At 29.1% G+C, this 19,929-nt stretch overlaps 1 protein-coding gene across 2 annotated transcripts in view; it reads left to right on the top strand.

The window, feature by feature from the left end:
* The window catches only part of LOC101239195 (leucine-rich repeat serine/threonine-protein kinase 2), a 142,771-nt gene that overhangs the window by 116,495 nt on the left and 6,347 nt on the right, over nt 1-19,929 (top strand). For both annotated transcript variants that reach the window (XM_065803102.1, XM_065803103.1), the window contains one exon: nt 5,542-9,370. In XM_065803102.1, the coding sequence (XP_065659174.1) occupies nt 5,542-9,370 (3,829 nt within the window). The remainder of the gene's footprint in view (nt 1-5,541; nt 9,371-19,929) is intronic.

Here is a 19,929-nt window from a genome sequence, read left to right as displayed (position 1 = left end):
TAAAAAGAAAGAGAAGAAATAAATAAATATGGATGATGCTTTTTCTTTGGTTATTCAAACCTAATGTATTTTTAAAATCATAAAAGAATTTCAGGGCTTTTATACTTAACTGAAATTTTAAAATGAAAACATTACTCTGAATGAATATTTTAAAATCATTTTATCTTTTGTTGAAACAAATTTTTCATACATTTCATTGCCTTTAAATTGATTTTTGTAATAAATTTTAATTCGTTTTTTTTTTAATCTAATGTTTCAATAATATTTTTAAACATTAATCGTAAAGAGTTATGGCAAATAAATACCTTTAAACTCATTGTACTGTCTTGAAGAAAAAGTTAACTAGCTAAAGGAAACAGAAAATTAGTTATTTACTACTGCATTTAAAATCAAAACTTTTTATTCTATTTTTAGTAAAAAAGCGCCCATACTGTTCCAGCAGTACTAAAACATGTCTGGGTTTGTCCCTGATAGTTGATACTCAACAGCTTACACAGAAAAATTACATTTATGTTAGTAGAATTGCATTGAGCAGTGAACACCTTAGAAAAGCATAATAAGTTAAAAAGGAAAAAGCAGATTCAGATAAAAGAACAAAAAGACTGATGTCCAGTGGAAAACAAAGAGTCACTAAGGAGAAACTAAAATTTAATCATGATCAAATGTAGTAAGTATAAAAAAAATAGAAAAAGAAAAAATACTTGAGGATGGTGAAACTCCTCAATAGTCATGGTAATAAATAGCTGTTATTGTAGAGTGTAAATGTGATGTATAAAAAGTATCATTGGTGGAACAGAATTATTCACTAAAAAATAACACAGACCATATAGTAGTTACTATATGGTCTGTGTTATTAGTAAGATAAACATACATTATAGATATGTGTGTTTCATGGATGTCTCAAGGATGGCTATGTATGAATTCTTGCCTCATGGTACAGCATGAGCACAAGAGGACCTCCAGCTTTCATAAAGACTTAAGTCCCACAAGAGGATCCCTTCTGGTTGTACACCAGGGTGAATCCTGGTGTGCACCCAGAGTGGAAATGTTAGTGTCCCTTTGTGTTATCGAAAACAAAATTTTCTTAGGGTATGTCATAAGAAGGATTGCCACAGACCTGCGCATTGGCACTGAGGCTAGTTCTTTATATGATATGATATATATATATATATATATTTATATATTTATTGTAGAGTATGTGCATACTATAGTAGTCATTAGTATGAGTAGTAAGTAGAAAATTAGTGACGTAAAATTGTGTAACACAAAAATGTGTTTTGTAATATGAATAGATAACAATGTTTGCAAACACATAAAATAATATAAGCTGTTTAGCTACTATATTGCCCGCTACATAGTTTTTAAATAGCATGATATATAGGTACTAACTAGTAAACAGGCTACCTACCTTCTACATAGCTTTTATAATACATGCTACAACATGATCTGTTACTACATAACCTGTTATAGCTACTACATAGCACGCTTATAGTTACTACAAAGCCACCTACATAGCTACTGCATAAGCATGTAGTCCACTACATGTATACTAGTTATCGTCTTACATCTTATATATACCCTTCATACCAACATCTTAGTAGATACTCATTGCGATATTAAATCAAAAGATGTTTATGTTAATTTGGTATTAATTAACGTTAAATTTACGTTAAATAAAATTGCAATGCCATTTTCATAAAATGACCATAAATCCTTATTAAATCAGGTTTAAATTTTTTTTTTTTTTTTGCAAAGACCCTTTTCAGATTTATTGCAAACAAAGTTCATTTGTTATTTTTTCTTTATGCAATATAGTTTTTGAGTTTACCTCGAAAAACAAAAATCTCCACAGACAGACAATTATGTTTTTATGATATTGTAAATTGTTATTGGCTATATATATCAAAATAAGGACATTTTATATTGATGCATTTTTTAACAATAAGTAGCCGTGATTGAGATAAATATTGTACCAATAACACACCAATGTTGCTTGCTACTAGGGTACTTAATCACAACTCTTTATTTTATTTTTTGTCGTCTGAACTGCTGTTTAACGATAATATTGTGACATAACAATAATAATACTACATAATAATAACTAGACATTGTTAAATACCGTAACTCATTATAAAAAATAGAAAATAAAATATAGCAAAATCATTATAATGTAAAAAATATGTTTTTTATACTAAAAAGTGGAAAATAAACGTTTTAATTTAAATTTAATAGTTCAGTTAACTAAAGATTGACAGGTCTGTTTGAAAATTAGTCTTGTGCAGACCTGTCAATCTTTACTGCTGAACTTTAAAAAGTTTATTTTCAGCTTTTTAGTACAAAAAAGATTATTTTTTAGCAAATATATTTGCCATATTTAGCTTTCTACTTTTTATTTATAAAGAGGTTAACCATATTCTTCATGTTTATTTTTAAAGCGCTTCAAGAGTTTGCACAAATGAGATGCAGCAAATTAAGTAATTAAGTGGTTATTGTGTATATTAGTTTTCCCAACCCGTGATACAGGTCACGGTAGATCTGATACACACCTTCCACTTATTCTTTATTTGTTTTCAAGAAATTACAGAAAATGGTAGAAACCTTAGCCTCCTTAGAGACCTTTATTTACCGTTTCTTCTTGCATTGTTTGAGTGTAATATGCTCATAGTATAACAAAGTAGACGTATTAAAAGTTGATTTAATTAAATATTTTGGGTCCTATTATATTGAAGCTTCAGTTTCATTATCTATTTATTGCATTCTTCAATTTAAGTTTTAAAACTTTGTTCTGTATTATTTTTCAAGACATCTTTATAATATAAAATGTCTTATATTATATATAAGAATATCAAATTATATATATATAATATAAGATGTCTTATATTATATTTAAGATTATCATTTTAGCAAATATATAATGTTTTATTTAATAAAACAGCAAAATAACAAAACAAAAAAAACAAAAACAAAAAGTACTTTAAGCAATAATACCAGCCTACTTTAGAGTTATGTTAACGTCTGTCAAACATCTATTTATTTCAGCATTTATTCAGGATATATTTTGAAAATGCGAAAAATATTTTGCAAAAATATCCAAAAGATTCCTTTTTGACATGTATTGTTTCACTACCATATTTTATATAGTCATTGTCAAAGTTTTCCATATTTAAAGTCATTGTGAATATTCTTCTACTTTATCACATACTTTCATACTGTTAATGCAAACTTTTGCAACTATTGTTTATGTAAGGAACATTTTATACATACTTTTATAACTTCAGTCCTCTTTTCACAACAGGCAGTTTTTGTCTAAAGTCACCACCAAAAAAAAAGACTTTCCTTCCGAAATGATAGTTATTGTTGCTAACATATAATGGAAAGTTGTTGTTAACAAACTATAAATTTCATTTAAGGCATGTGTAAGTATAATGAATGTCTCATCAAGCAACAAAAAAGACAATCTGGACTTGAATAACAGTTAAGAGTTACATTGCATGATCTGTTAAGTAATATTGGGACAGAAAGTTTAAATAAGCCATGCAAAACTACTACATAGCCTAAGGCTTACAACATAGCTATTACATAGGCATGTAGCCCACTACATGTGTTTATATAAAGTATAATATTCAATATTTTGAATTTTAATAAAATATATTAGACTAATTTTAGTAACATAAAATCAACAGTTGGAAAAGAAAAAAAAAACATTTTAATTTAAATATATTATCTGATTTTCTTGATATCAAACCAAAAGTTGTGCATGTTAAAGCAATTTAATTTGACATCAGTTAACGTCAATAAACTACCCAGGAGGATATCTAATAATTGCCACTAATTGCATTAAACAGTAAGTAAGTGCATTAAATTATTATAAGAAATGTGTTCAGAAATGTCCAGAAACTACTTAAAAATGACGTAAGGCGAAATTAAACTTAAGAAATCGGATCAATAATTGGATTAAGTAGAAACTAAAAACTATTTATCCATGGTTAGTTGAATAGTTTTTAATTTAATAGTTTCATTGTATAATGTGACTTTTGTTTCATATTTGTCAGTTTAAGAAAAAAAGTTGAAATTTCTATTCTATGTTGGAGGTTTTTAGATGCAAGTATTTTAAGATTAATAGCATAGAATAAATTAGAATAAATTAATAATTTAATTAATTATTATAATTATTAATAATTAATTATTTTAAATTAGATTAGTAACTTACTTAAATATCAGATTCATAAATAAATACTGTAAAGCAACTTTTTAAAGCTTTGAAAGTTTACAGAAGATCAAATACTTATTGTAACGTCTAAGTGCCCTTTGATAGAGGCCTAAGCAAGTAATAGACTAATGCATATACTTTTCTTTCCTTCCCATTTTTTTTCATTTGTGCTATAAAGGAATTTACAGCATACAAATTTTAAAATTTAAATGAATAATATGGTGTTATCTACTTTATATATCTACAAATAAAAAAGTGTGAATATATAAATGTGAATATTTATTGTTCTTAAAATATTAAATAATTAATAAAAAAATACTCATTTAGCAAGGATTAGTTTTTTTAGCTAAAATAAGCTATTTCAAAATAATTTGTTACATAAAAATTTTTATTGCTTCATAAAACAGCTTTTACTATATAATAACAACTTGTTGGAAAATTTATATAAGATCAAATGCTTAATCAACAGCAGAGATGCCTGTTATGAGGTCTTTGGAGGCCTAAGACTATTAGGCTATTGCATATGCTTTTCTTTTCTTCTGATTTTCTTCCAATTCCATTTCTAATCTTTTTCATATTATAAAGGATTTTTGCCAAAAAATCCTTTGTAGTATGAAAATAAATACAGTTAAATAGAAAAAATAAACAATTTTAAACAAACCTAACCATCCAATCACACTTAGTCTACATAAAGGCAATCACTCGCAATCCTCTTTCAATACCAGGTCTGCAAAATCAACAATGTATTTAAACACATCTCTACAAAAATTTATTTGCCACCTTCGTAATGATGCAAATAAACCTGGAGCCAACTCTATCCTTTACGTTACTTGAAATCATTCAAAAGATTATTCCAAAGTATTGTACTATTAGTTTTACAACAACAAAAATATTGTTCTACAAATACGTCCAACAATTGTGTCCTACAACAAAAATATTGTTCTACAAATACGTCCAACAAACATGTCCTACAAATAATTCAATTGCAACTTATTTGTAGGACACGAACAGGGAGTTTTGATTGCTTTAATAAATTTTATAACATTTTGCTGAAAACAATATGCAGGTGAATATTAAAAAATACTTATACTAATTCCTTCTTACAATAATTTATTGTATTGATTTTTTATCACAGTCTTATAAAAAAAGATCAGTCATTTTTTACTGCATATAAATCAATTTTTAATATTGCATTTAATTTAAGTAATAATAATGCAACATAAATTTTCATTTTTTAATAATAATACATTAGTAATGTTACACATGAAAATTAATTAAAAAAAAAAATTATGTTGCATTGAGTTAAAGATTTGTTTTTTTAATTTTTATAGTTGATTTTAAAAGAAGAGTTGGGACATCAAAATCCTAATTTAATGAAGATATGTATAAATTTATTATCACGATTTCAAATTGCATGTAAAATTGATGATCATAGAGTTCTTATTCCACCAAAACTTCCAAGTTCCGTTCCAAAACATGCATTGTCGATTAATCGAAGTAGTCTACTCACTCGTTTTTATTTCTTTAGCTGTATACCTGATGGTTTTTGGGCTCGATTTACAACTCGTTTTTTATCTATGACTAAAGAAATGTTATCACCAAAACCAAATAATGAAATGAAGCCCACAGTTTCTATAATTACAAACAATTTACCAAAAGATGAGCTAAATGCTGTAATGTCTTATTGTGAAGATGAGAATCCTCCTAAAATAAATGAAACAAACTCGTCAAACATTTTATATGTTATAACCTCTCCCAAAACAAACTCTACTTTAAATCAAAATCATTTATCTCAGCAACTATCTAGAAATATAGAGCCATCAATTAACGGCCCCTCTGTCTTTAATAATGTTGATAATTTAGTACATTGTCTTCCGTTAAAGTCTTTTCCAAATAACTCTGAAACATCATATGATTCTAAAAATAGCAATTCAAGTAGTTCATCAAGCAGTGCTGTTTCAGCTGAGAGTTTCTTTAACTCTGATGTGAAAGCTCTCTATAAAAATTCAAACAGCTGTAACAATAGTATGAACAAAGAACTTAATAGCGATTGTAGTAAAGAAATTTCAAATAATTCACACAATGAATGTCTACCTTTGATATCTTCCACTAATGTTGCAGTTGTAAAAAATAAATTTAATTCAGAATTTCTTATTAATAATGAAGATTACAAAATAAATACTGATCAACAAAGTAATGAAAGTGAAAAGCATCAAACATATACAGAAAAAATTGATTTTGAACAATGCTGTAATAAAGATGATGTTTCTAATCATCATGATAATGGTGATTTTAATGATGATTTTAATAATTACATCACTAATGGTGTTCATAGTGGTTTTGATAATGGCATTAGTAATGATTTCATTAATGGCTCTAGTAATGATTTAAATAATGTGTATACAAAAAATAATTTAATCAATAATTGTGTTGATAATAATGGTATCAATAGTGGCTTTAATAATGACTTAAATAACAACATCAAGAATTTTGTTACTAATGCCATTAATTATAACATTAATAATGGTGCTTTAAAAGACTTTGATAATGGAACAAATAATAATGTTAATAATGATTTGAATAATGGCAATAATGATTGGAATAATATTAATGGTGTAAACTATGGCATCAATAATGGCATTGATTATGATTTCGATAATTGCATTTATAACATTGTTAACGAAATAATTAATAAAGTCCTTGCTACTGTAGATAATTACTTTACTAAAGTTTGTGAAACTAATATTTTTGAACAACATCATAGCAATGTTATGAATGTACCAGAAGAGCTGCAAAGCTGTACAATCTCTTATCTTGAAACAAATAAAAATGAGGTAATTGTATGTAATGGAGTTGTAAAAAAAGAAACAAATTTAGTTGTTGCAGCAAATGAAAATCAAAATGAAACAAAAAACATCAACTTTACAGATTCAAATAACTCTGACTCATCAAATGAATCGAAAAACATCCATTTAAGTAGTTCCTCAAGCAGCATTGTTTCAGCTAAATTTTTTTTTAACTCTAATATAAAAGCTGTTGCTCCGTATAAATGTTCAAGCAGCTGTAACAATTGTATAGACAAAGAACTAAATAGTGATTGTAGTAAAAAAGTTCAAAATAATTCACACGATGAATGTCTAACATTTATATCTTCTACTAATGTTGCAGTTGTAAAAAACAAATTTAGTTTAGAATTTCCTATTAATAATGAAAAGTACAAAATAAATAATGATCAACAAAGTAATGAAAGTGAAAAGCATCAAACATATACAGAAAAAATTGATTTTGAACAATGCTGTAATAAAGATAATATTTCTAATCATCGTAATAATGGTGATTTTAATGATGATTTTAATAATTCCATCATGAGTGAGTGTAATTGTAGTGATAGTAATTGCAGTGATGATGAGATTTCAAAGCAAACTAATTATAACATAAATTCTGATTTTAAATTTGTCTCTATTTCATCAGGTGCTTATGTTAATGCTCATGTAGATGATATTGTTTCCAAAAATGATGGCGTCGAAAATACTGTAAAAAATGACTATATGCAAATAATAACTGAAATGGATGATGTTGCCAGCTTTGATGTTAGCATGCAAACAGTTTCAAGTTTGGACTATAAAAATTACATTTGTACGAATGAGGAAAAAAAAGAGGAAAATGATGAACTCGAATTTCAGCTTATCAATGAACTGTCCAATAATGATGAAGATTATGAAGAACATTTTAACGATTACGGAGAACTAGCTTATCTGTTGGACAGTGGCTGTTTAAGTTGCTGGAATCAAGGAGTTATATTTGATCACCCACAATTAAGTTTTTCTGTACAACAGCTACCTATCTCATGTAAAGCAGATAGAAAGACAATTGAAATATGTGTAACTAAATCTTCATTAGGCTATCGTGTTCTCAGTTATGTGGTTGATCATATTAGAACACTTTTAAATGAATGGTTTGAAGGTTTGTTGATGCCACACAAGGAACCTCATGTAGTTTCTTCCCTGGCATGTCCTGTATGTATGAGCTTGGGCATAAATCCCCCTCATTTGTTTAACATAACTAATGCCTTTCAAAAAATATATGAAAACTTAGAAGATAATACTTGTGCTGTGTTTTGCGAACAAAAACATGTGCCAAAGACAATAAATATAACAGAATTTTGTCCAGATCTTACGTTTCAAGATTTACCAAAAACAATGAAATTTAATCCCAATGATATTCAATGTGAACAAAATAAAAAATCCCAACTGGGAAAAGGAAACTTTGGAAAAGTGTATATTGGCTTATGTAAGAACAAATTTAGAGCTGCAATCAAATTTTACGACTTCAAGATAAACAATTCAGATGAACTTTTATCATCATTGAATCGATTTTACGAAATTCGACAAGAAATTGTAATGCTCAGTAAATTACGTCATCATCCTTATATTGTTCAATTTTTAGGCTTCTTACTGAAGCCAGAATTGTGTGCTGTGATGGAATATGCAAGTCATGGTGCTTTATCATCTGTCATTTATGATAAATCCAAAACCAAAGTTATCTCCAGAATTGTTAAGTTTCGAATTTGCCAGCAAATTGCAAGTGCTTTAGCTTTTATGCATAAAAAGTATGTTATTCATCGCGATATAAAGTCAGATAATATTTTACTATTCTCGCTTAATCATAATGCAAAAATCAATATCAAGTTAAGTGACTTTGGTACAGCGAACTTTATGAGTCCAAGTGGTTTAAAAATATTTTGTGGTACTCAAGCTTATGCTGCTCCAGAAGTGATTTTTTACAAATCGATTCCAGATGAATACACTTCTAGTGTTGATATATACTCGTTTGGTATGGTTATTTATGAGTTAATTGCACATCAAAAACCCTTTAATGATGTTTTGTCTATAAACGATGAAGTCAAAAATGGGTATCGACCAAAGTTTTATAAAGTTGCTGATGCATTTTACGGGTTGAATAATTTAACAAAGTTGATGATAACCATGTGGAATCAAGAGTCTAACAAAAGACCTAATGCCAATAATGTTCTTGATACATTGTCTCCACCTTTTCAATTAGTTTTTGGTTATAAAATGTTAGCTTCTTCAGAAAACCCACGAAATTTGTGTTATGTTACCAGTTGCAAGGAACTTTGGATCACATGTGATGACAAAGAAGGTTATTATTTTTTGAATATATATATATATATATATATATATATATATATATATATATATATATATATATATATATATATTTTACAATATTTTTTATTACAATGAATTAACAATGTTGTTTTTTAAAACAACCATTTTTTATTACAATAAATGTTTAGTACAATGGTGTTGTTTTATTATAAATAATCTTGTTTTATTACAATGAAGTGTTTCACTACTACAATTGTTGTTTTATCACAATAAATGTTGTTTTATTATAATAAAGTGTTTTATAAGAAAATTCAATATTATTATAAAATCATTGCTTTATTACAATATGTGTTATTTTATTACAATGAATATTATTTTATTACAATCAATGTTGTTTTATTATAAAAATCTTGTTTTGTTTCGAAGAACATTTTTTTATAAAAATATATGTTTTATGACAATAGTTGTTATTTTATTACAAATAGAATATATATAGAGACATTTATTGTAGTGGTGTGTTGTAACAATAACATTACAATAAATGTTGTTTTATTTATTACAATAAAGAGACGTTTATTGTAATGATATGTTGTAACAACAAAAATAAAAATATATGTTGTTTTATTGTAATAATTGTTAATTGATTGCAAAAAAGTAACATTTATTGTAATGTTATTTTATAACATTACAATAAATGTTGTTTTATTTTATAAACATGCTTGTTTCGACAAGAAGTATTGTTTCACCACAATGTCGTTTTACCACAATGTCGTATTAAATACTGCTATTTATTTAGAGGTTTTTAGTTGTTGTTTTTACTTTATTTTTTTTTTAAACAGCTCTTTTCAACTGTTTCTTTTGATTTAGAAACCCTTGAAAACAATTTCTTTTCTTCTTTTTTTTTTTGTTACTTTTTTTTTTTTAGACTACCTTAAATAATGTCAAAATTCATCATTAGATTTAAAATTTAATCATAAAATATTTTGGAGTTTAGAACTGGTGATCATTTAAAGAATAGCCCCTAACCTCCTCAAATGAGAGGGATTTTATTTTAAATTTTTTTTCTTAGACTTACAGAAGATTTTGATTTAAATTAATTTTACTAATATATAATAATGTTTTACATTACTATAAATTAGTAAAGACTTTTTTCACAATCTGCTGGATAGAGGGTTACTATATAGTCAGATTTTTTTCAAATCTGCTGGTTAAAAAAAATCTAAAATAAAAATAACTTCAACTAAAAACCTCTAAAAAAGTGTATAGTAATATATAATAAATGCATATTATTTTACAAAAAATGTTACTTATGACAATATTAAATAAATTATATATTATAAATTATAAATACAATATATTAAATAAATAATAATCCTTATTATTTTCAAAATAATGTTTTATTGCAAAATATATTTTTTTAACACAACAGTTATTTTTAACCTTGTTTTATTAATTAATATTGTAACTATTGTAATAAAAAAGTTTTGTTTTATTAAAATAGTTTTTTAAAAATGTTGTTTTATTACAGTTAATTCCTTTTTTTATCACACTGTTCTATCACAGAAAATATTTATTTTAAAAAAACAACATTTTTATGTCATAAAACAATGAATTAAGTTGTTTTATTACACAAATCTTATTTAATTACAATAAATGTTGTTTTATTATAATAAATGTTTTCAGGAACAGTGGTTCAGGACAGGACAGTGTTCATAGTTCCAAACATATATTTTCAAACCTAAGACAATGTCATTAAATTTTATTTCTTTATACAAAAGCACTTACCTCTTGCATAGAGTTCTTCAAGTAAGAAAGTTACACCTTAATACCCTTTCTCCAAAATGCCAAAATAATATTTTAGCATTTTGTTGTATAGGTATAAAGTTGTGTTGGTACATTTTATGCAATATCTATTTAAAAATTCTTGTCTTCTGATATAAATTGACACATTTTGACTAGTAGGTATATTTGTTGTTTCTTTTTATTTCTAAGATTTCAGGGGGTTAAGTTTTGAAACGTTTTTTATCTCTTTTTTAAAACTTTTGTTTTTCTTGAACAATTTAGTTGGCTACTTATTCATCCAATTTTTTTAGCAGCTTTAGTTTAATTTGTTTACTTTGTTGTAACTTTGTAACTTTGTTGTGAGCTATTGCAGATAGTTCAGTAATATTAAAGTTATTGTGCTTTTTTATTGCTACAACATTGGTATAAATCTTTCCTAATATGCAATAAAATCTGTTTTTTAAAGTTTTTGGAATAACTCTGTTAGTCTTATCAATTTTAACTTTCCAGTAAAAAAATACTCAAATTAAGTATGAGTTTAACTTCTAATAACTATATCTACAACTATCATTGGAAATAAGAGTTAATCTTAGAAGACAAAGGGTAGATGATTCATCAAGTACATTACCATTCATAAATATAAGAGGATCAAATCCTTTCTAAGCTCAATGTCCCCTCTAAGCAATCAGAGAGTGTTGGCTTCTTATTAAGACAAAAATAAATAGTAATATTATCAACAAACAATGCCACCTTTTTTGTTTCTGGGAGATTACATATTACCAGTAGCACGATAACCTGACCTGACAGTATTCCTGTCAGGACAGCAATACTGTCAGGTCAGGTTATCCTGCTACTGGTAATATGTAACCATTCATTCAACCATTCAGCCTTATGTCTTGCTGCCTTCTAGGATTTGCTTTTTTAAAGTAAAGGCTAGGAGAAGCAAACTCCTACTTAGAACACCCCCTGCCTTGGGGCTCTTGGTTGAGTAAAGACTAGAGATGGTGTCTCTATAAAAATACTCATCATGGGCAGATGTTAAATGCATCCAGCTACTGTTTTGTAGAAGGCCTCCCTAGCAAAGACTAAAAGGGTAAACAGAATCTATCTGCTGACCAGCCTTGCATCTCTTCCTCATCTATTAGGCTGGTGCAGATGTGCTTTTAATACATTATTTTCAGTTTAGGATGTTGAATGCTGGACCTTCTTGACTCAATGAATGAGTTTTACTTGTGTCTCTGTTTTTATGACTTGGCGACTCATTCTATTATCTCCTGATGAGGATACAGCTTTAAAACTCAGTTTTATGGTTCTGAGGACAGCTGGTAGTCAGGTTTCCCAAACTATGTGGTAGCTCTCAGAGAGGCTGATTCCATCAACAGCTGAAAAATATCAAAGTATTAACAGTGCCATGTTGCGCACGGATGGTGTCCCTGATTGTATTTTTGGTGTGCATTGCCAAGGCCACATTTGGAGCCCTTTGTTACAGCTTAGGGTTTACTAATAGTAATGAGGCAATTGCTTGGGCTAATTAACAGTGTATTGAGTACTATCTATGCTTTGAGTCAAGTTCTTTAACAAATTTAAAAGTGAATAAAGTATCAAAAACTATAAAACACAAAAAACCATCATCATCACCAATTTCTCTAAACCTATCATTCACTTATATTCGCGGTCTTCGAAGTAACTTTCTTCTGTTGAGACTTATCTCTTGCAAAGTTCACCAGACCTACTTGCTTTTTGTGAGACTAAATTGAGTTCAGCTGTCTCATCTTGTGATCTTAGTGTTGATGGTTATCAATAGTCACATGCTTGGCCTAGGCATTTACATTTGTAAGAATTCACTCATTTGTCGGGAAACTAAGTTTGAATCCACAGACTATTCTTATGTGTGCTTTCGTTTAGCCTCACTTTGTTCTATATTGCTTTCCTCCATCTCAAGACTGAACACTTTTTTATGTTGTTTCTGATCATCTTTATCCATCAGTTAACATTGTTGTTGTTGCTGACTTTAATGTTCATCACACTGAACGGCTTGGCTCTAGTGTCAGTGACTCTGCAGGCGTTAAGGTCAACAACTTTTGCCTTTATCAATCTCTAACTCAAATAGTCAACTTTTTAACTCATTTCCCAGACAACCTGAGTCATTTAACTTTTCTACTCAACTTATGTCTTGTTTCTGATCCTAGTCAGTGCTCAGTTTCTCCATATTCACCCTTAGGTGCCTTTGATCACAGTTATATTTCTCTAAAATAATTATCTCATTCTTCTTCATCACATGAATCCCCCTATCATTGTACCTCTTACAAATACCTTAAAGCTGACTGGGACTCTTTGCGTGATTTTCTTTGTGATGGCCCTTGGGTAAAAATCTTTCGTCTTCCTGTTGACAAATATGCTTCTTGCATAACTTCGTGGATTCAGGCTGGCATGGAATTTTTTATTCCCTCTCGATGATTCCAGGTCAAGCCTCACTCTTCTCCATGGTTTTTCTCACATTGTGCTCCTACAATTTCCAATCAAAATGTTACTTCCATATCTATCAGCAAAACAATTCTCCAGAAAACAGGCGTCTGTTTATTACTTCTAGAAACCATTGTAAAAAGGTTTTGTCTAAAGCCAATGCTGGCTATTCTCAAGTCATAAAATCTCGTATTTCATCACAAAAATTAAGGTCTCATGACTTCTGGAGTATCTTTAATAGTATCAATAATAAAGGCAAATCTGTAATTCCACCTCTCTTGTATAGTTCAGACTTTGTCACCCCACCTAAAGACAAAGCTGAATTGTTTACTGAGAACTTTTAATCAATATCATCTTTTGATTCCTCTAGTTGCGTTCTACCTGATACAGCTGTCAAATAGGTTGATTCATTGCCCAACATTTGTATCACTCCAGCTTTTGTTTCTAAAGTGATTTCCTGATTATATTCTTCTACAGCTTGGACAACATACCTGTTATAGTCTTGCAGAAGTGTTCTCCGGAGCTTTCATCTATACTTTCAAAACTATTTACAAGTGCTTATTGGAGTCTTGTTTTCCAGCCTGCTGAAAAGCGGCATCTGTTATACCTATTTTCAAAAATTCTGGAGAGTGATCTGATTCACCTAACTACCGCCCCATAAGTCCTCTTCCTATCATAAGCAAGGTTTTTGAATCTTTAATTAACAAACACCTAATCCCTCATCTTGAATCTAATAACTTACTTTCTGATCATCAATATGGATTTCGATCTTCTCGTTTTACAGCTGTTTTGCTAACAGTAATAACCAATAGGTTTTATCGAGCATTAGATAAAGGTGGAGAGATAAGGCCATTGCTCTTGAGATTTCTAAAGTTTTTTGATAAAATTTGGCATGGTAGTCTTCTCAAAAAGCTTTTTTCTTACGGTGTATCTGTTAACATCATTAGGATTATTGAATCCTTTCTTTCCAATCGTTGTATAAAAGTTGTCCTCAATGGACAGCACTCTTCTTCTTATTCTGTAACTTCAGGGGTTCCTCAAGGTTCAATCCTTGGCCCTTTACTCTGTTTAATTTATATTAACAATTTTCCAGATAATCTCACATCTAAGGTGGTATTGTTTGCTGATGATACTTCCATTTATTCTTTTCATGATAAGAAGCCAATACTCTCTGATTGCTTAAACTTGCATTCGAATTTGAAAAGGATCTCACTGCTACAGCATGAGGTTCTCAGTGACTGGTGAACTTTAATTCAGATAAAACCCAATTTTTTTCAACCAATCGTTATTGCAATAATTTAGATCCTTCTATACTTATGAATGGTTATGTACTCAATGAGTCATCTGCTCCTAATCTTCTAGGATTAACTCTTACTTCCAATCTTTTTTGGAAACCATATATCAAATCTGTTGCAAAATTAGCACCTGCTAAGGTTGCATGTCTTTATTGAGCTTGACACTTTCTTACTCCGGATTCTATTCTCTATTTCTATAAATCTTAAATCCGACCTTGTATGGAATACTGTTGCCATATCTGGGGTGGATCTTCTAATGATGCCCTTTCTCTTTTAGACAAAGTGCAAAAGCGCATTGTAAGTATAGTTGGACCTGGGCTTGCACCCTGCCTCCAACTATTATCACATTGTCTTAATGTTGCTTCTCTTTCTCTTTTCAACAAATACTATAATGGGCAATGCTTTAAAGAGCTAGCGTCTCTTGTGCCATCTACTAGAATTCATTCTCATATTACTCATCATTCAGTTAGGTCTCATCCTTTTTCTGTGACTGTTTTTAAGCACTCAAAAACTCTTATTCCTCCAGTTTTTTTCCTCAAATATCAGTTTTTTGGAATCGGCTTTCTTCATCTTGCTACCCTGATTCATATAATATATGGTAAGGAAGGTTTCAATAATCTTAAAGATGTTACCTGATACACAGTAAGAAGAGAGTTTATAGAGAAAACCAGCATACCAAACTGTAAGAGAGTTTATGGAGAAAATTAGCAGATTATACTTTATCAAAGGTTTTAGAATTGTTGAGAGCATTAGCCCAGATCGCTTCACATCTATCTAATACACAGTTAAACCGATCAGTTATTACCATTAACAAATCCGCAGTAGAATGAGAAGATTGAAATCCATATTGATGATCAGTAAGTAAGTTATTAGATTCAAGATGAGAGATTAAGTGTTTGTTAATTAAAGATTCAAAAAGGTTGCTTATGATAGAAGAAGATTAATGAGATGGTAGTTAGATGAGTCAGGTCTCTCTAAAGAATTTTTAAAAATATGGATAACAGATGCCGCTTTCAAACAGGCTGGAAAATAAGGCTCCGATAAGTACTTGTTAAATAGTTTTGAAAATATATAGAAGACAGCTCCAGAGAACACTTCTGCAATACTATAACAGCTATGTTGCCCAGACTACAAGCTGTAGAAAAGTCTATGCAAAAAATCACTTTAGATTCTGGAGTAAAACTTTAGAATCTGGAGTGATACAAATATCAAGCAATGGAGCAACCTGTTTGTTGGCTATATCAGGTAGAATGTGATTAGTGGAATCAAGAGAGGAGGCTGATGAAAAGTACTTAGCAAAGAATTTAGCTTCGTATTTAGGTGTAGCAATAAAATTTGAACCATGCAAGAAAAGTGGAATAACAGATTTGCTCTTATTATAGAAACTGTTGCAGACATAATTTTTGAAATGAAATACGAGATTTCATGACCTGGAAATAGCGAGTTTTGGCGCTAGACAAAACCTTTTTACAATGTTTTTTAGCAATAGTAAACTGATATCTGTTTTCTAGAAAATTGTTTTGATGATAGATATAGAAGTAATGATTACGATAGAAGGTTGCAGCAGCACTATGAGAAGAAAATCATGGAGAAGTGTGGCTTGACCTGGAATTATTGAGAAAAAACAAAATATTCCATGTCAGCCTGAATCCAAGAAGTTACATAAAGACCACATTAGTCAGCAGAAAAAACAAAAGATTTTTACCCAAATGTCATTATGAAAAAAATTACAGAAAGAGTTCTAGTTAGCTTTAGGGTAGTTGTAAGAGGTGCAATGATAGGGGAATTCTAAAAATGAAGAAAAATGAGATAATATATAATTTATTAGCATTGGAATGTTCTAAACACGCTTTTTAAAAAAATTACTGCTTAGGGTTTATTAATCGTAATTAGGCAAGATCTTGGATTTTTAAATAGTGTACTGAATACTGTCTGTGCTTTGATTGTGTAGTTTTAGAGTGATCAAACCGTGATCAGAAACACCTAAGATGTTTCTGGTGACTACAGTCTGATTACTTCTGTCGATCACAGTTTGATCACTCTAAAACTACATGGTCAAAGCACTGTTAGAATTCAGTATCCTATATAATAGTTCAAGCAATTGCCTAATTACGATTAATAAACCCTAAGCTTTAACAAAGGGTTTTAAATTTGGCCTCGACAATGCACACCAAAACTACAAACAGGGACGTCATCTGTGCGCAACATGGGACTGTTAGTACTCTGATACTTTACAGCCGTTAATCGAATCTGCCTCTCTAAGAACTACCACAGAGTTCAAGAAACCTGACTACCAGCTGGTCTCAGAATCATAAAACTGAGTTTTAGAGAAGTACCATCATTAGGAGATAATAAAATAAGTTGTCTATTCATAAAAACACAAGCAAAACCCATGCATTGAGTCAAGAAGATTAACCTAAAGGCAAGAGTCAAGCATTTAACCTAAACTGAAACAATATATTATAAACACATTTATGCCAATAGATGAATTAAGGGTGCAAACCTGGTCAACAGAATCTGTTTTGTCGTACTGTTTACATATTGTTTTGCCATACATACTGTTTTGTCATATTTACAGGACAACTTAATCCATTTACATATTAAAAATAAGCAACTTTTTATATAAATAATAATACATTTAACATAATACACAAACGCGCTATTAGACGCACTTTTTCTACTTAAGCTTATTCTACTGTTTGTTTGTTTTTTACCTAAAACAGCAATTTTATATATTTCGAGTGCATCTATTAATGAGAAAATTTATATATACATATACAAATTATATTCCATTATAATTTGTATATATATATAAATCTTCTCATATTTCCTTCGTGTTCATCATTAATTATACGTCTATCATCACAAAATTTATTACTACATAATTACAGAGTTTTAGTTTCAATATTTCATGTTTACACGTGTTCACTTTAATTTTAAATATGGCAGATAAGGAAGTTATTTCAGTGCAAAAATCATTATCAAAAAGCGAATGTTTACTCGCAAAGATAAAAAATTGTATATTTGATGAAAGCAAAGAGTTAAGTGACGTTTTAGAAGAAGAATGTAGCTTATCTGATGTTTCTGATAGAGTAAATTCAGAACCAGAGTTGTTAAATTTAGGTGTAGAAGAAGAAACGCTTGCATTGGTTGATGCTCCAAGTTCTAGTGACAATGCCTTAGAGAATGAACTTTGTGATTCCTTATACATATCCAAATGGACTGAACCTTCAGTTAATGAAGTTCAACCTTTTGCATTTACTGGTTTTCCTGGGTACAACCAGAATATAGTCAAAAATGATCCTCTTTATTTGTTTGAACTTTATTTTACAGATAAAATTTGTGAGTTTATTGTAAATGAGACCTTTTTTATTTAAAATTTGCTTCCCAAATTATAAATAAAAAAGAACTACTAGCAAATTCCAGAATGAGGTGCTGGTTGCATCTAAAAAAAATAATTAATGGTCAGAGAAAGTGTGTGTTATGTTACAAACACTAAGTTCGAAAGAGTTCAAGATATGAATGTGTAGATTGTGACGTAGGACTTTGTTCAGCTCCATGCCTAGCAAATTATCGTACAATAAGTGAATATTAGTGAATATATTTTCAAAATTTTGTGTTTATGTAGTATGATTATTTATTCTTAAACTTGAAAAATAACAATTTGCAGTGTTTGGTAGTGTTGAAAATAGTAAAAAAAAGATTTTAATTTATTAGAAAAAAATGATGTTTTTTAAACCACTTCAAAAAAAAAAGTTGGATTATTAGCAACCATAATTTAAAAAAACATGGGGCTGTTAAAGGGTTAAGGATATTATTTGGTTTACTGTAAGGTTGGAATGATTTGTCAGAAAGATTTAGAGTTACATCTAAGTAATTTACGATTTTCAGATTACAATTTATGCAAATAAGATTATAAATTTAAAAAATTTGCACAAATGTTTGTTTTATTTTTTCCATTTGTTGTTCACTTTTATTCTTAAAAATAACCAAACCATTGTCTCTGTATAGACCAAAATGGTTCTTGTTATATAATTGCAAAAGCTGAAACAAAATGGAAATACCAACTAGTTCAGGGTTTATATTTGACCAGGGAGGGGGCCAGGTTTGTGACCGGGGTTGCATAATCATTTATACATCCTAAAGTTTTTTTCCTAATCCTAAATCGTTTTTTTATTCAAAATTCATGTTATATTTTGCATATACATATTTATAAACATCATTTTGATCATCATCATCATCATAATTAGGCTTTATCCTCCCTCTTTTATGCTGTTTCTCTAATTTAAACAATCTAGAGCATTTTCTTTTCTTAACCAAAACTCATTTGTACAATTAGAAAGGCACTCTCTTCAAGTGCCACTATCATTTTTTTCCTGAAGCTGCTTCCTCTTTACATGCTGATACCTAAACCATTTTAATCTTTTTTAATAAACATTGTTCGATACAATGTTTTTTCTAATCTGTCTAAGATTATGGCTTCTTTTCTTGTCTTGCTAGTGTCACACCACACATTCATCTGTTCATCTTCTCTTTCCCCAAATTTTATATAAATCACCAAAAGTTTATACAACATTGAAAGGGTATTGTATGCCAGCATCTAAATAAATAGCAAACATTTATGTTTATATCCATAATGTGTATGCATAAAGCACATCTCGGAAGCTTTTATTCCTTCTGAAATAAAGGTTTGGAACCTTTTATTCTTTCTATTTAGTTTTAAATCAAAACTCATTCTACTATTATTCTATTCAAGTCATTCTACTCCACACTTTTCACCATCTTGAGCAGTTGCTTTATTAAACATTAATCGTTTTTTTCATCTTTTTTACAACAACATCTCTCCTAAGAACAAATGTCCTTTTATTATTGCAAAAGGCCAATGTAAATAAGTCCTGTCTGATGTTAAGCTCTGTTATTCTCAGTTTGCTAAATCTTGTATGTTATCTCAGGTTCTAGAGACTTTTGGTTAGTTTTCAACAGTGTCATTGACTAAAATAAGTCTAACATTTAATCTCTAATTGATGGGTCTGTTCTTTTTACTTCTCCC

Source organism: Hydra vulgaris, chromosome 08 (assembly GCF_038396675.1).
Source record: "Hydra vulgaris chromosome 08, alternate assembly HydraT2T_AEP".
NCBI classification, from domain to species: domain Eukaryota; kingdom Metazoa; phylum Cnidaria; class Hydrozoa; order Anthoathecata; family Hydridae; genus Hydra; species Hydra vulgaris.
Note: the sequence above shows the minus strand (reverse complement) of the source record. Positions and strands in the feature narration are given on the sequence as shown.